Source organism: Paramormyrops kingsleyae, chromosome 25 (assembly GCF_048594095.1).
Source record: "Paramormyrops kingsleyae isolate MSU_618 chromosome 25, PKINGS_0.4, whole genome shotgun sequence".
Lineage (NCBI taxonomy): Eukaryota > Metazoa > Chordata > Actinopteri > Osteoglossiformes > Mormyridae > Paramormyrops > Paramormyrops kingsleyae.
The window spans coordinates 28,633,010-28,649,205 of record NC_132821.1 but is presented as its reverse complement, the minus strand read 5'-3'; the positions used below and the strand labels follow the sequence as shown (position 1 = coordinate 28,649,205).

At 41.7% G+C, this 16,196-nt stretch overlaps 1 protein-coding gene and 1 long non-coding RNA gene across 2 annotated transcripts; both read left to right on the top strand.

Annotated features, from left to right (window-relative positions):
- The first annotated feature begins 296 nt into the window (after positions 1 to 296).
- LOC140583052 (polymeric immunoglobulin receptor-like) lies at positions 297 to 9,128 on the top strand. The gene is made up of 7 exons (XM_072707630.1): positions 297 to 611; positions 3,041 to 3,364; positions 3,752 to 4,066; positions 4,762 to 4,855; positions 7,690 to 7,790; positions 8,442 to 8,488; positions 8,944 to 9,128. Exons 1-7 carry the CDS (start codon positions 566 to 568, stop codon positions 9,010 to 9,012), a joined length of 996 nt encoding a protein of 331 aa, XP_072563731.1. The 5' UTR covers positions 297 to 565; the 3' UTR covers positions 9,013 to 9,128.
- A 1,544-nt stretch (positions 9,129 to 10,672) lies between these two features.
- LOC111853098 (uncharacterized) lies at positions 10,673 to 11,546 on the top strand. The gene is made up of 2 exons (XR_011985720.1): positions 10,673 to 10,770; positions 11,023 to 11,546. It is a non-coding gene; the product is annotated as an uncharacterized lncRNA (long non-coding RNA).
- Positions 11,547 to 16,196: the final 4,650 nt, after the last annotated feature.

The window sequence follows — 16,196 nt, the reverse complement described above, 5'->3', positions numbered from 1 at the left end:
GACTTGTTGGCCCTGGTTCCTCGAAGTTCCTCTGTCATTAGTCTATTATGATATTAGATATCTAACACATATGTAAACCTGCCTCATATATCTGCTGGTACTGACTGTGACCATGACAGTGTCTATGCGTAGTTTGCATGCTTCCTCTGTTCATTTTTCCAGGTTCCAGTGCCCTGCAATGGACTGATGTGCTGATGAAGGTTTATCTCACTTTACACTGTAGATAATTATACTAGTGATAAATAGCTGTGATAAGACAGAGGGAAATCGTTAAGGCAACAGAGATGTAGCAATTTATTTCTTATTATCAGTAATACACTATAAATGCACATTAACTTTAATTCATGAACTCTTCTTTATTCATGCTTTCAACATTATTACTATTCTCCTCTACAGAACAAAATGACTTGCTGAAGCGCTAAACATTCAGCTCTGTGGTTTTGTCACTTCCTGTCCCCACTGCCTGACTGCTGTGTGTGAAAATAGAAACGAGAGAGACAGTGAAGGTCCAGAGGATGAGGAAGTGAGGGTCAGTCTGCACAGGTCTGGGCTCAGTGACACAGGTATGGATCCTCTGATGCTCCTGTTCCTCCTCATTGCTGGGCTCACAGGTGAGTGTCACTTATTACAGTGGAACTGAGTAGAGATCTCTCTCCTGCTCCTCCACTCACTGTCAGATACAGTTTGCAGTGAATATAATCAACAATGTAGATCTGTTCTATGACAAGAAAGATTTGTAGATGACTGCTTCCAGTTGCAGAAACTTCATCTAGGAAATTGATATTAATATAAAAAATTATTTGCAGATTTTCTAACATTTTCTTTAGAATTCAAAAAGAAAATATCTCCCCAGACATCCATCGTTACTTAACATTCATTTGTCTGTCTTTTGTCTTTGGATGTGTTTGAAAACTATTTCCTGAAAACTGACAATTAAGAGATAAACAAAAGATGTATTAGAGTTTACTGATCCTACTGTGTGGTACTCAAAGGAAAACTCTCTATGTTAGTGTTCAAGCAGTACAAAGATCGTAACTTCACATAATAATGTCCTTGATTCTTGCACCCTTTGGCTTCCTGTGAGGCCTGTGATTGGTCTTACTGGGGTCATTTCAGCAGCACAGCTGGTATGTAAGCAGACAGCCGGGATGCCATCAGTCATATCTGTGTGCAGTCAGAGGGTCTAAACACCCAGCTTCATGTGCGACTGGAGCAGGTCTGTGTTTATCAGGGGACAAGATCAGCCTCAGAGGTTGAGACTAGACCTGGTTGTCTTTCACTCTGAAGCTGGTTGTGAGAGCTAGTTTTCCTTTAGCCAGTGGTGTACCAGAGATCTATTTATGCCCCCCCGCAGCTACAAGTCAGGCCCCCTGCTACGATTATGACATCATATCCCTGTTTGGTGTTGCAGCCTTTGTGATATGCATGGATCAATGTGCAACATTTCTGTTCTGTTCTATATTAATCATATGCAGATAAACATCAATATTTGTCTTAACTTATTGCAAATAATATATATTTTTAAATTTTCCCCACCGGGGGAGGGGGTTAGAAGCAAGATAAAAAAAAAAACAATCAAAAGAGTGCAAATCTAGCAGCATGATCCAAAATTAAAAGAAATAAATAAGCAAATAAATAAATAATTGATTAAAAATGAAACCATAAATAATATTACTTCACTGAGAACAATTGTGAACCGTTTTCTGCTTGTAACCACATCTCATCGGCAGAGTGCAGAAGGCATGGAATTCGTCTTTCCTGCTGCTCGACATGAACATGCCTTCTTTGGATCACTCTGTATTGTAGGAGGTTTTTCGTTTAGACATTTTAACATCCAGTGCAAATAAAATACCCTGGATGGGGAGATGAACTTATTAAAGTAAACTGCAAATCGGTTGGCCAGGCTTTGTTAGCCAATGAAATGAAACATCACTGAGTCAATACCAGGTCTTTTTATAAAGTCACTAAACTTAATGCCTGAGATGTTTGTTGACCGTCGCTGATGTAATGGCAATTGGAGTATGTTTTCACCAGAAACTTTGTGATTAGTAATACAATCATTTAAATTTATCATAGTGTGGGAATTTAATAGTTTATTCGGTAAATAGCTGTATGTTATTAATACATTGTTTTAAATGCTGGGGATGCATTTCAGGGGCTGGGGGCGTCACCAGTATGCCACTGCCTGTAATTGGTAGAGACTGGGAGCAGCGTGGTGACCTCACATCTTGAGGCTGAGGGGTTTGATATCTGGCCCAGCTCTCTGTGTGGAGTTTGCATGCTCTCCCTCCCAAACCCAAAGATATGTGGTTCAGGGGAACTGGTGCCCCTAAAGGTGCCCGTAGTGGCTGCGTGTGAGTGTTTGCCCTGTGATAGACTGGCATCCTGTCCTGGCTGTTCCCCTGCCTTGAGTGTTTGCCCTGTGATAGACTGGCATCCTGTCCTGGCTGTTCCCCTGCCTTGAGTGTTTGTCCTGTGACAGACTGGCATCCTGTCCTGGCTGTTCCCCTGCCTTGTGCCCTGTGCTGCCTCAGATCAGCATCACACTCCCTGTACTGTACTGACCCTGTACTGCATAAGCATGTGAAGATGGACGGCTGATATAAAATACATCTACATACGTTCTGTATGTTATTAATAAGACAGATACCTCAGAATTAAATGTGTCTACAAATACTGCCTCACTGTTAAAGGGGGTGAGGAGCCCATTCATTCACCTCACCTGTGCCTTATTACCACTGATTGAAGGTCCTGCTTTTCCTCTCAGACCCTAGAACACACTCCCAGACTCAGATTCCCGATCCCACATCCCGCTGTAACCCTTCCCAACATCCGACACCTGCTTTGTTTTCCTGTGACTTTCCCTTGTTCTCATGGCAAAATGACAGTCTTGTTATTTTACCTCGTCACTGTTCCCTTACGCCCATCTCTCTGTGCCATGAGCCTTGGTCCATGTGTCATACAAACTGATAATACAGTATATTAATTAGAGATACTGTGAGGCTGAAAATGTGAAATCAGTTGGTTGTTGTCCCCACAGGTGCTGACAGTGTGTCCTCAGTGAGACAGGTGACTGTACAGAGTGGAGGATCTGTCACCATCCCATGTTTATATGAAGACACATATAAAAATCATGTGAAATATTGGTGCAAAGGGGATGATGGACAGTCATGTACCTCCATAGTACGGACTGACTTTCCACAGAAGAAGGGTGACGTGTCAATCAGAGATGATCCTGAGCAGCAAGTCTTCACTGTGACCATGAACAATCTGAAAATTGAGGACAATGATACCTACTGGTGTCGTGTGGAGATCAGTGGACATTCAGATGATGGAGAATGGGTTACACTGTCAGTCAGTGATGGTAAGATGTCTGTAGTGCATCTTATACATCAGGTTTATCCATCCATTGTCTGTATCCACTAATTCTATTCAGGGTGGGGGGAGAAGGGTGGTCCGGAGCCTATCCCGGGGGCTATGGGTGCAAGGCAGGGAACAACCCAGGACAAATAAACAATATTTCAGGAAATTTCAAAATGTTATTTCTATATAACAACTTCAAAATATACTTTTGTTTTCAATGTTATAAATTTGACCGGGGAGATGTCACAGTTTAAATGGGCCACTTAATGCTAAGAAATATGCTTTTGTTAGAGAAACATAGATAAACAGTTACTGACTCGTATACATGAATATTTTGTTGCTGTGTATATATATAACAGTGTTTCCGTTGTTTAAAATCTGTGTTCAGGTTCCTCAGGGGTGTCAGTGGACAATCAGGAGGTGACTGGTGTGGAGGGGGACAGTGTCAGTGTTCAGTGTCGCTATGGAGATAGTAACAGTCAGAAGATGTTTTGTAAGATTGGGGGCTCCTGTGTATTAGGGAATTCTGGGAGTTTGGATGGGAGGCCTGTGGAGATCAGGGATGACAGAGTAAATAAAGTCTTCAGTGTGACAATGTGGGGACTGGAGAGGAAGGACACAGGCTGGTATCGGTGTGATGCTGGACACCTGCAGATCCCAGTTCATATTACTGTCAAAGTGACAACCACAGCCATCACTGAAGGTAAGTAATTTATAGTCAAAAGTAAAAGAGAGACATCGTATACATATTGGTCAACATTAAGTTTAAATATCACAGTGTAATCAGTTGGTTAGAGTCTTAAAGCACTTATGTAAGTCGCTCTGGCTAAGGGCGTCTGCCAAATGCTGTAAATATAAATGTTTCAGTCGAGTTGCTGCATATTATTTTAAAACCCTGGATCAGGAAATTCAGCGTTAATTTTCTTTACCTGATTCCTTTACCAGTTCATACTGTCAGTCTGAAAACTACAACCACAACCACCACTGAGCATAAGTCATTTACTTAAATGTTAGTGTTAGTTATTTAAGTCTCAATGCAAATAGATAAATGACAAATGAAACCAATAGTTTTACTCATAATCTGTGATATAATCTTTGGGAACTGTTTACCAGAATAAAACTTGCTCAAAGATAATCTGAAAATTAACTGAAATATTAATATCTGTCTTTTAAAATATCTCCATTAATGAATTGAAATTGTTTAAACTTCCCTGGGTTATAAAGACTCATCATAACACTAATTTATTATTCTGTATTCAAGCAGCTGCTCTGCTGAATATTTTACATTGTTCTTAATTTAGTTTTAGAAATTGCCTTTGCTTATGAGTCTTTACTGAGAGACAGAACAAGCTTTTTAAATCATAATCATAAACCACAATCCTTATTTCCTTTTCTCAGAAACTATCAAGGCTTCTGCTGCTGGATTTACCACCAAAATGCTCCTACAGACAGTGTCAGCACATGATGAAGGAGGGAATAATGAAACAGAGAGGTGAGCATTAGAGCTGCACGATTTGGGGAAAATATCGAATCGCGATTTTTCTGACAGAAATTGCGATTACGATTTGATTTGCGATTTAATTTTTTTATGTCAATATTCAGTTCAATATTCAGTGTGTAGTAATTTTAAAACATATGACGCAGCAAGAGATACCATCAGTATTAACTGGTCTATATTCTAATGCAAGGATGAGAATTTAAAGATGTGATGTGTCAAGTTAAATAAAGTAATAATGAAAACAATTACAGCAAAAAGAAAAATTGACAGTTGATGTCACACTCGCTAAAGTCGCAGTGTATTCTGGGTCGAATCGCCATTTTGCAGGTATATAACTCAAGAGCAAGCGTTTGCATCCGCCTTTATCCTTCGAAAGATGGGATACTCGTGCTGTGTGAAAGGCTGTCATACTAAATCACAAGGCAGAAAGGTGGACCACAACATAAGATTTTTTCGGATTCCCACTTGGAAAAAAGGATATGGACGGCAGGTAGAGGAGGTGTTAAATTATTCCATGTATTATTATTTATTATGCATTTGTAAGGCTGTCTACATGATTACAGTTAACTTCATCATATAATTACTAATAACTTAACTTGAACATAAGAACATAAGAAATTTATTGAAGTAGCCATTTGGCTGCATCCAGACCTGTTAGAATCTAATATGCCTGGACCATGTCCCCCCTTAGTCTAATTTGTTCGAGGCTGTACAGATTTGTTTGCAACTTGATTACAAGTTAGCGTACCTTTGCAGTGACGATTGTGTTGTCGCAGTCCTGCGTTCGAAATGTGAACAGATCCTACACCCAGCCATTGATGAAATGTCCGTGGGCTTCAAGAGATTTATAGTTCTTTAACTGTTCATATGTGTAAGCGCTGATACCATAAACAAGGTAGTTTGTTATATCCAGAGATTAAGTTAGAGGCAACAATGTCGCGTCGGAATTCCATTTTTTTATGTGAGATCATACGGATCTATATTGCTGATTGTTGACAATTTAGCCAAATACTGATCCCTGGCGTCCTTCGTAAGTTTTTCTCTGTAAGGAATTTTCTCGTTCTGCTTTTTCTTCTCAATTCTTCCTAGTGTTTGCGTCCGCGAATACCTTCAAAATGGCGAATGGGGGCGTGTCAGACAGTGCAGACACGTGACTGACAAAGACCGATTACCCTCCTAATAACACTAGAACCGCCTTTTTCCACGCCAATGAACAAGCAAGAACTACTTCGGTGTATGCAGCCCTTTTGTTTGCCCTATTGTGTTGTTAGCTGCTGTTATAAACACTAATAACACTCAAAAAACCGTAATGTTCATAACAGAGTGGCTGTTCTGTCCTGAAACCGTAAAGCTGGAAATTTTTAAACGTAGTATGCATTTTATAAAATGTTGAATAAATAGATGTCGTTTATTGGTGATTTCATGTTGGTCGAAGTTTCCGCTTTTTAACAACTGTACACAGGTATTTTCTATACAAATCAATTGTATGTGAAACAAAAAATGCACGTGTTAATGGTTGCAAACTCTTTCAGACTCTCACGCAAGAAATCTTACGGCAAATCTATATTCCATTCTGAACTTAAAATTAGCTGCATCAAAAACGTTACGGCAGTTTGCAAACCCTGCAGACTATTTACAAGGTAATAAAACTTACATGTAAATGTGTGTGCAGAACAGAGAACAGAAAATCTCACTCCATGCAGCTGACCAAAGTTGCCAACCCTGCATTTTATTTCAAATGAGAAGTAAAATGCAGTTTTCGACTGAAGCAGCTTAATTATCATTCCTTTGCTTTGTTACTCGGACAAATACAAAACTAATGATTTAACATTATTATATGCGTCTCTTTTTGTATGTTTTCTAAATAAGACCGCGTGCCCATACCCAACTGTAATAGCGATTAAAGCAATCTATTATTTTAGTATTTATGTATAAACACGACTGTATTGTGGGTTTTACGGCTTTTTTGGAGGTCACCGACTCTGCTGCTGTGAGAATTACTGACTGTCTCATTGTTGTTTTCATGGGTTAGCGGTATACTAATGCTATTGCCTATTAACAAAAACCAAAGGTATGATACGCTGAAGTATATTGCAGCTGGTGTTTAAAATGAGCTCGCCGGTTTTATTGATGATAGGACCTTTCTGAAACAATCTCGGACCATGAAATAGGAAGGCAATTCATTTATAACTCAGTAGCAGAATCAGTATTTTTCCGCACCGCGAATGTAACATTTTCCTTGGGTTTCACGTGTTTGCTGTTTGTGAGCCTATACGCCTTCTTGGGCCACTTCTGATTGGTGAGCATGACTGGCATACAAGAAACACAGCGCTTGTGATTGGTGAGAATGACTGTCACACAGGGAGCACGGCATGGATTTGTAAAACCATTCTCACAGCAGTTTTAAACTCTGGGTCCGACGTGCTGTATAATGTATATCCTAAATCGCAATTTTTGCGACTTGCTAATCGCGTTGTTTCAAAATCGCGATTTCGATTTGAAATCGATAAATCGTCCAGCCCTAGTGAGCATTCAGCAGCATGTACAGCAGTGTGGGGGTCCAGCTAGCAGCATTTACAGTAGTGTGGGGGTCCAGCCAGCAGCATTTACAGTAGTGTGGGGGTCCAGCTAGCAGCACTGAGTTGATCACACAGTAATGGAAAACTGTCATTATATTTATGAGAATAAGGAATATTGTTTGCCATTATTTCTAAATTATAATTAAACTGAGATGGCATCCCATCCAGGGTTATGGTTAGGGATGTGGCTGTACTGTGCTGTTATAAAGCATGTAAGACATTAATGTTCAAACCCACCATCTCATTCAGCCCTTTGGTCCAGCTGGCTCTGTATGTAGGACTGGGCTTATTGGTGCTGCTGTTGATCATCATCTTCATCATCATCACATGGAAAGTGCTGCACAAACACAGTGAGTATCTGCTGATGCAGACGGTGTATAAGTGACCTGACTGTCTGACCAGTGCTGCGTGTCCCTCTGCACTCCTGTAAGCAGCAGCTAAACCTTCATGCTTTTATCCTTTTCCAAAGACGGCTGGACAGGGGCTCAGGCAGCAGGGTTCAGACACACGGGTTTATGCAGTGAAATTAAAACAGAATGTTGTCTTGTCCCCTTTGAGAACACAGACTAAACATAGTGCAGAACTAGAAACTGCTATGGAGCAAACAGGAAATCAAACCTCTACTTCCTCCATTAACCTGCAGGTTTTCCTTGGACCCACTGAGTTTGTGTCCAAGCAGCTGAGGTTATAAAACCATAAACAGTCACTGACATACATTTGTCTAGACCAGGGATCCCAAACTGTTTCTCCCCAAAGGCCAGTTGCCCTGGGAGGGGGGGGGGGTTCCCAAAGGTAGGGTTACTGGCACAGGAGTGTGCGAGGAATCATGTGATCTGGATTCAGTTTTAGTTCAGTCCAGGTGACCACGAGTGTAGATAGTTTGATACAGTTATTAGGCTGAATAAGATTTTCATATATATATTAATTGATATTAAGAGGAAATGATCATGTGTTTGTTGCACAGCAAACTAACTATATCAGTTTACTTTTTTTCTTTGTAGAGAAAAAATTTACCAGGCAGCAAAATCCAGGAAGAACTGAATTCATAGTAAGTTCATTTTTAATAAGCAAAGAAACTATAGAATATTCTATGGGGCTTTGCATTTTATATGAAAGCAAAGCAGAACAAAAATGTATTGCACCCTCACTGAGTCATCAAGTAGTTTATCTCTGTATTTGGTGCTAGAGAAAGATGATGTCAAACTGACTTGAGGTGTGACTGTTTGAATGCTTCATTCCAGTTGAAGGATTGTAAAACATAATAATAATAATAATAATAATATTTTCAATTTGTATAGAAACTGTATTATATATAATGCATTGTGATAAGCTAGTTGTTACAATGCGTTTAAAATGTTTTCTAAATTCAAATAAAAAATGAATATTGGACTATATCTGTAAATGTACAAATCATTTACTGCTGCATCAGATTATCACCAAATTCACCAACAGTGATGTTCAAGTGTTGGCAGTTGCATGGTGATAATGTGATTCCTCTCTCAGGCTTCTGTGGAGCCTGGTGCTGATGTCACCTACAGCTCCATTTTGCTGCCAAACCCAGAGGTAAGATGATGTCATGTAAATCAGTGTTCAGTACAGGCATCAGACGAATAGCACAATGACAGTTTAAGGCGTATATGACAAGCTCAATGCCTGCAGCCCAGATACGGCTCACAGAACATTTCCTAACGGCCTGTGAAATGACTTTGATATTCTGTTAAACATGGCCCAGGAATTGGGGTCCAACAGTAACCAGAATTCACAATTCAAACCTCTGTCTTGGGTTCATGGTTCGGTGCAATTTCAGTACAGCAGGAAAAACTGAATTATTTATTAGTAAAACTGCAAACACAATTAGGAATAATTGTAAACCACTGGCAATGTGTCTAAGGTTGACGTGTCTGAATAACAAAACCTAAGGGACATTTATTTGCGCAGTTTAAAAATAAATATATAAGATAAATAAAAAATGTAAATAAGTGTCACGCCCAGCTCCGTCCGATCCTTGTGTGTGCCACGCCCACCTCGTTACCTCGTGTGATTCCCGGATTGTCAACACCTGTGCCTTGTTCCGTTTGCTCTTTCCTGTGTATTTAGTCCTCATCTGAGTACGTCTCGTCATTACGTCATTGTATTGTGATGTATTGTTTCGTGCTCGTCTCGCTTGTGTCCTGGAATAAACCCAGTTTACCCGTCAGTCCGGCTCCTTTCTCCTACTTCCCCGCTCGCTTACCTGCGCGTACGGGACCGAACGTGACAATAAGGCAGTCATATTGCATGAATCCCTTTGTTCTCTATCGCTACGGTTACATATCTGTAGTGATAAACACCCCTATAGCTGGAGGTATTTTTAGCACAGTCTGAATCTCCTGGCTAAAGTGCCTTAGATGACTCAGGGACACTGACTTGCAGAGGCTGTTCCTGCCTCGCTCCGGTCACACACACTTAGATGATGTTCTCTTTAATGGGTTAAGATGCTGGATGTGTTTCCAGGAACATATCTGGGTTCTGTAAAACAGAACCGACAGACAGTCTTTCTCTTATCACAGGTCTCCCCAGTTTTGGTGCTGGGGGGCCAGAAGCCAACACAGTTTGCGGATTTCCCTGCTCAAATACACCTTAATCAGCCATTTGCCTGGTTTAGTCCAGGTGTGTTGGATTCTGACGCACCAGAACCAGAATTGGGGATCCCTGTCTTATCAGCTATTCTCTCTGCAATGTTGATGTGATTTATTGCTCCCATACTAACTGACTTTAACCAGCATTAGCTGTAACCAAGTTACAGCCAAAATTAGGATGTTTTCTATGTTGAAAATGATGTTCAGTTCCATTCATGTCAAGAAATGTATTCATTCATTCATTCATTCATTCATTCATTCAAATATTGTAAAGATTTCAGCAAAATAACTGCAAGTTTGGGTCCTTCTCTTATTTATTAAATAAATCCTTGGGTGGCCTGCATACTCATTGGTGGTTTTAAATACGGCCCTTTCAGTCACTGAGTTTGACCCCCGTGGTTTAAGGTCAAATAATGTTCTTACTGGGCAGGTAGAGCTACAGCTCTGATCTGTCAGATCCATGTGCATCATGCTTAGATGTCAGACTTAACATGATACCCATGGTGTGTCACAGTGATTCAGTTATTCTCACATTTGTTTTCACCTACTGAGCATTAGAGGAGTTTTAGAGAGAGAGAGGCTTAGGATATTATGGGCTTGTACCTCTATGCAAACAACTAAATACTCTCAGCAGATGTCCTCTAGATGTTCTTCTGCTGCAACACCAGCCAGCGATGTGGTCTACAGCTTAATCACCCTGAAGCACAGCGAGGTGAGTTTCCTAAGACACTGAATACAGCCACAATTTCAACATCATACATGAAACTCATTTGGCTTCCAGGTTTAAACCAGATTAAAGTGAACTAAAGAGATTTCCCAGATTAATCTACTGGTCAGGTTTATTTCTTGTTCCTCTAGCAGTAGCATTGACACACCACACTCCCTGACATGCTAAGAGAGGCATTCTACCTCAGATGCCAAACTGAACAGTAGCCAATATAAATGCTTATATGTTCTTTTCCAGTAGGGGGCAGCAACATGGAGATGCTCCTCTACATGTGGGGACCTACTGCTCAGGATGAGATCTGTGAGGGACAGTCAGATACTCCAGTGATGGGGAGGGATAATCACCAGAGAGGAGCATCTTACAGTGATGTACGCTGTATTTAAATGGCATGACCTGCTCTCACACTGTATACAATATATACATAATATACAATATTCTGAGATGGTATTTGCCAGTGACTGTCTTTCTCTTGTGTATCTATGAATTAGTGAGAGGTCTAAGGGCTTTGCTGCCCCCTGCTGGAGCAACTTCACCATTTCTCAGCCTCCTTGCTCTCCTCTTACTGTGGAGTTAAAAGCTGCCCAGTTACATTTTGTTTTCTTTCAGTATACAAGCTTCACATTTAGATTTTGTTTTCACAGTATTTTTTTCACACACAATGTTAGGCTTTTGTTTATTGATAAGTTGAGTATTATTTAAAATGCAGACCCCAGACTGTGAGACACCTCATATGTAATGTTAATAAAGATGCTTTACATTAATGCTGCAGGCTGCAGTGGTGTCTCAGTGTGTAACAGGGATGCCTTACACTGTCAGGGGTTTGGGTCTGAATCCTGCCCCTGGCTCACAGTCTGCTGTTGGTAAGTTTTATCCAAGTACTGTGGTTTCCTCCCACTGTCCAAAAATATATGGCAGAGTGAATTAGAAACCTGAAAATGACCGTGATATTGTCACACCCAGCATTCCTTCCTCCCGTTTTCTCTGTGGTGTCGTCCTAATGAGCCACACCTGTTACTCGTTTAATCCTTCCTCTCATTTCAGCCCCCATGTGGTTGATCCCAGGTGCCTCTCGTCTGCTCCCTCGTCTGTGGGGTATATAGTGCCTCCTTCTGCTGAGCTCCCCAGTCCGGTCTTTGTAATGTCACTGCCTGCATGTGCTCCTCTGTGTGCCCTGTGCCTCTCCTGACTCTCCCTACCCAGTATTGACCCCTCGCAGTCCATTTCCCTTTGCCTCACTTGTGTTTTGTTTGAATAAAGCCCGTTTCCTTTTTCCCACGCCTGCCTCTGCTTCTGTCCTTCCCGCATCGTGATTGATTTTTGAGCCGGTATCCCATTCGAGGGCTTCCCTGATTTGTGGACCATGCATCCTGGGATGTGCTTCCAACTGACTGTGACCTCATACTGGATAAGAGCTTAAGTTAGATGAATAATGTTTAACCATTTAATACTCATAAAGGGGAGACAGTGTAGTGAGTTAGTGTCAGTCTCCACAGATCTGAGGTCAGTGAGACACACATAAGGCTCCTCTGATGCTCCTCTTCCTCACTGATGGGCCTCCAGGTGAGGATCACTTACTCTGGGACAGGGTCTCACTCTCTCTCACTCCACCATTCAGCACAGTTAGCATGAAGAGGCAGATAACTGAGATTTCTCACTTCCTGTATGTCCTGTTCAGAGGTTAGATGTGGAGTGACAGGCTGATATTAGAATTGACTGCAGTCTTCCTTGTGTCCACTGGGTGGCAGCAGTATACAGGAACGGTATTATTCTGTCTCGGATAATGGTGTGTGTATACAGTAAATGCACGTATCTCGATAGGATGGAACTCCACCTTTGTGTTAGGGATCTGATGGTTGATAAATTTAAAACTGTCCACCATCTCCACTGCTGCTTCATCGATGCATATTAGTGAGCGGTTTGAGTCTCTCCTTCCTAAGTCCAGGCTCAGTTCTTTAGTTTTGTTGATGCTCATTGTTAAGTTGCTGTGACACTAGCTGACTGTTCACTGCCGTCGTAGGTGAGTAATGAGCACAGGCCTGGCAGCACTAATGGTGATGAAGTTTTGTCACCAAATCCTTTCAACAGGGCTATACTTTGTATCTCTCACAGACAGTGTCCTGCTAATGTAGAGCCCTGGGCACTCCTCTTCCTCCTCGTCATCCTCCTGCTTCAGAGGTCCAGGCTCCTACCTCATTACCCCTTAATGGAACACACCCCATGCCAGTGTTTCTGGCTCCCACAGAAAATGTGGGGCTGCCCTTAATATGCCACAGCTGGTCATTATTGTCAGCGATGACGCTGGTCAGATGGGCTGCGACCAGGGCAGCTTGGTGACAAAATCTGTGGTCTGTCAGTCAGTGGATTGTGGCTCCCCATGCAAACCAAGGAGAAGAGAGCAGAACTCATATGAACCATTCAGAGGGAACAAAGCAGATTTTGTGGTTGAACTGAAGGAATCCTGGGTCAAATTCAGATGCTCCTCCTCAGTTTTATCTGTCACTAAGACACCATGAAGATAAGCAGTACCATGTGGAATACCCTGTAGCAGAGTGTCCATGGTTCTTTGGAAAACTGCTGGACTGGAGGAAACTCCAAAAACCAAATCTGTTGTTCTTGAAAAGTCCTTTACATGTGTTTATGGTCACAAACTGTTTTGACTCTTCATCCAAGATCAGCTGTTATGTATGTCTCATATCGAACTTTTCCATCCTGCTTCAGCACTGGGACAATCAGGGCTGCCCATTGTGAAAATTGACTGGGCTCTATGACACTTTCATTGCACATGGCAGAGCCGTGGGGTTAATAAACCTGGGGGTGGCATTAGGGTCCACGCTGAGCTTCAGTGTGACAGCCTGCAGAATGCTGAGCTCAGCCCCAAACACATCAGGATATTTTTGAATCACATCCCCTGCACACTGTCCCCGCATGGGTTTGATTTCATCTCAGTTCAGTTTAATTTTCCTGAGCCAATCACAGCCTAACAAACTTGGCCCCGCCCATTTTACTACTAACAAGTGGCCTTTCGCCGGCTGACTGCCACAAGCAATGTCCACCTCCAAAGCACCTTACGATGGAATCACCTCTCCTGAGATTGATGGGTGACTCAACAAGGGTAGATGCCTCCAAACCAGACCATAATTTCCCATAAGTGTCCTCACTTATGACATGCACTCATCCACCTGCGCGGTTTCCATCCTGACAGGCTTCCCATTGATGCTCACTGTGACATAAAGTGGTTCAGTTCGTGACTCAGTCATGCTGAACGCTGTATAAGAGCAGCCCTCCCCCTGCTGTGACCCCCTGAGTGTCATGTGACTTTAACACCCCTGCATTTCTTACCTATCTGCTATGTGCTCCATCCTCCCTGACTGCTGAAGATTTTGCCAACTTCTTTGACGAAAGGATTAGCGAAATCTGCCAGACATTCTCTCCCTCCCCATCCACTACACACCCAGGATTTGCCTTCCCCCTCACTGACCCAGTTTTCCAGTCTTACGGCTGATGAGATCATGAAAGTCATGTTCTGGCACCAAGTCGGTGGAATGAACTCCCCCTAGATGTCCGAACAGCTGAGTCACTGAATGTCTTCAAAAGACGACTTAAAACACACCTTTTCCAGAAATACCTGAATTAGCACTTCTGGCATTATACTCAGTTCTTTCCTTTTATGAAAAAAAAGAAAAAAAACACACTTTCCTAACAGAGTATTAGATCGATGGTATTCATAGCCTTGGTTTTTATTGAGCTAGTATCGGGAAAAATTCATTGTAGAGTCTTAAAGCACTTATGTAAGTCGCTCTGGCTAAGGGCGTCTGCCAAATGCTGTAAATGTAAATGTAAAATGTAAAAATTTTTTGTTGCACTTGGACTTCATGATGCGTACAGATCACAAGCCCCTGATCTCCTTGCTAAGCTCTCGACCACTTGATGACTGACCTCTATGAATATTGAGATTCGCACTGAGGAAGGTGAGCTTCCAGTACAGAATCATTCATGTCTCAGGAAAACATCTGATAGTGGCTGATGCATTATCACAAGCTCCACTTGGACCAGAAAATACTAGAGACTGACACACTAATGTTAAACACAGAAAAAACAGAAGTACTGGTGATTGGTCCCAAGACTGCAAGAAATACGTTGCACCACCTCAGCATTAGTGGTCTTCTTACACAACCTAACATGATGGTTAGAAATCTTGGTCTTCTAGTTGATTCAGATCTATGTTTTGATGCTCACATAAGAAGTATTACTAGAACGGCGTTTTATCATCTATGGAACATAGCCAAGCTTCGTAAGATGCTCTCACGTAAGATGCAGAAAAATTAATACATGCCTTTGTAACTTCCAGACTGGACGACTGTAATGCCCTCCTTTCTGGTTGCCCGTCTGGATCCTTACATAAACTTCAGCTGGTACAGAATACAGCAGCCAGAGTTCTCACAAACACTAAAAAATTTGATCACATTACACCAGTCTTATCCTCCCTTCATTGGTTACCAGTTAAGTCTCGGATTGACTATAAAATACTGCTATTAACCTATAAAGCACTGAATGGCCTTGCACCAGAATACCTGGGTGATCTGCTGACCTCATACAACCCTCCACGCTTGCTTCGTTCTCAAGGCGCGGGATATCTGTTAGTACCTAGGGTAGAAAGAGCTACGGCAGGCTGCAGAGCTTTCTCCTATAGAGCCTATGCAGAACAAGATTGCTTTATAGTCAATACAACAATATACACAGTATACAGTGTATTGAAATGTCGTTCCACACAGGTCCCTCATGATGCCTTATAAAGATAAAAAAATATATACCAAAAAAATATAAAGCAGAAATTTCACATAAATAATAAATCTAACTAAACTTTTTTGAATAAAAATGAACTGGTTCTAACTATCTATGTACAGTAAACAGGACAGAGACAATACAAAGTGGTCATGTGCAATTAGAGTTCAAGTGAAATGTGCAGGTAGTACACCATGTTCAAGTTATGGTCAGGATATTGTTGACAAGACAAGACAAAGACGTGCCAGTTATAACAAGTGCAAATTTGGCATGAGGTAGACATATCTGAGCAAATAACAAAGGCAGAATCACAAGACAGCTAAGAGTTTTCACAGACAGAGGTTCACCTTTGCACTGGGAAGCAGCCCCTGAGAGTCTCTTGTCATACTGTTTGTACATAATGGAGATACAGGCAGCAAAGGTTATCCTGCTAAAGGGAGAATGAATCCTTATTCTAGGGACACCAGGGCATGACAAACTGGATCGCCAAGGTGCAACAGTCCAGTTAGTGACCTGGGTTGACCAGAGACATCAGAGACCATCTCTGGTCAATGCAACATACAGCCAGCATTCTAGTCAATGAACAGAACTTCTGCTCACAAGGCCTTTGCAAGACCATGGCAGAGACC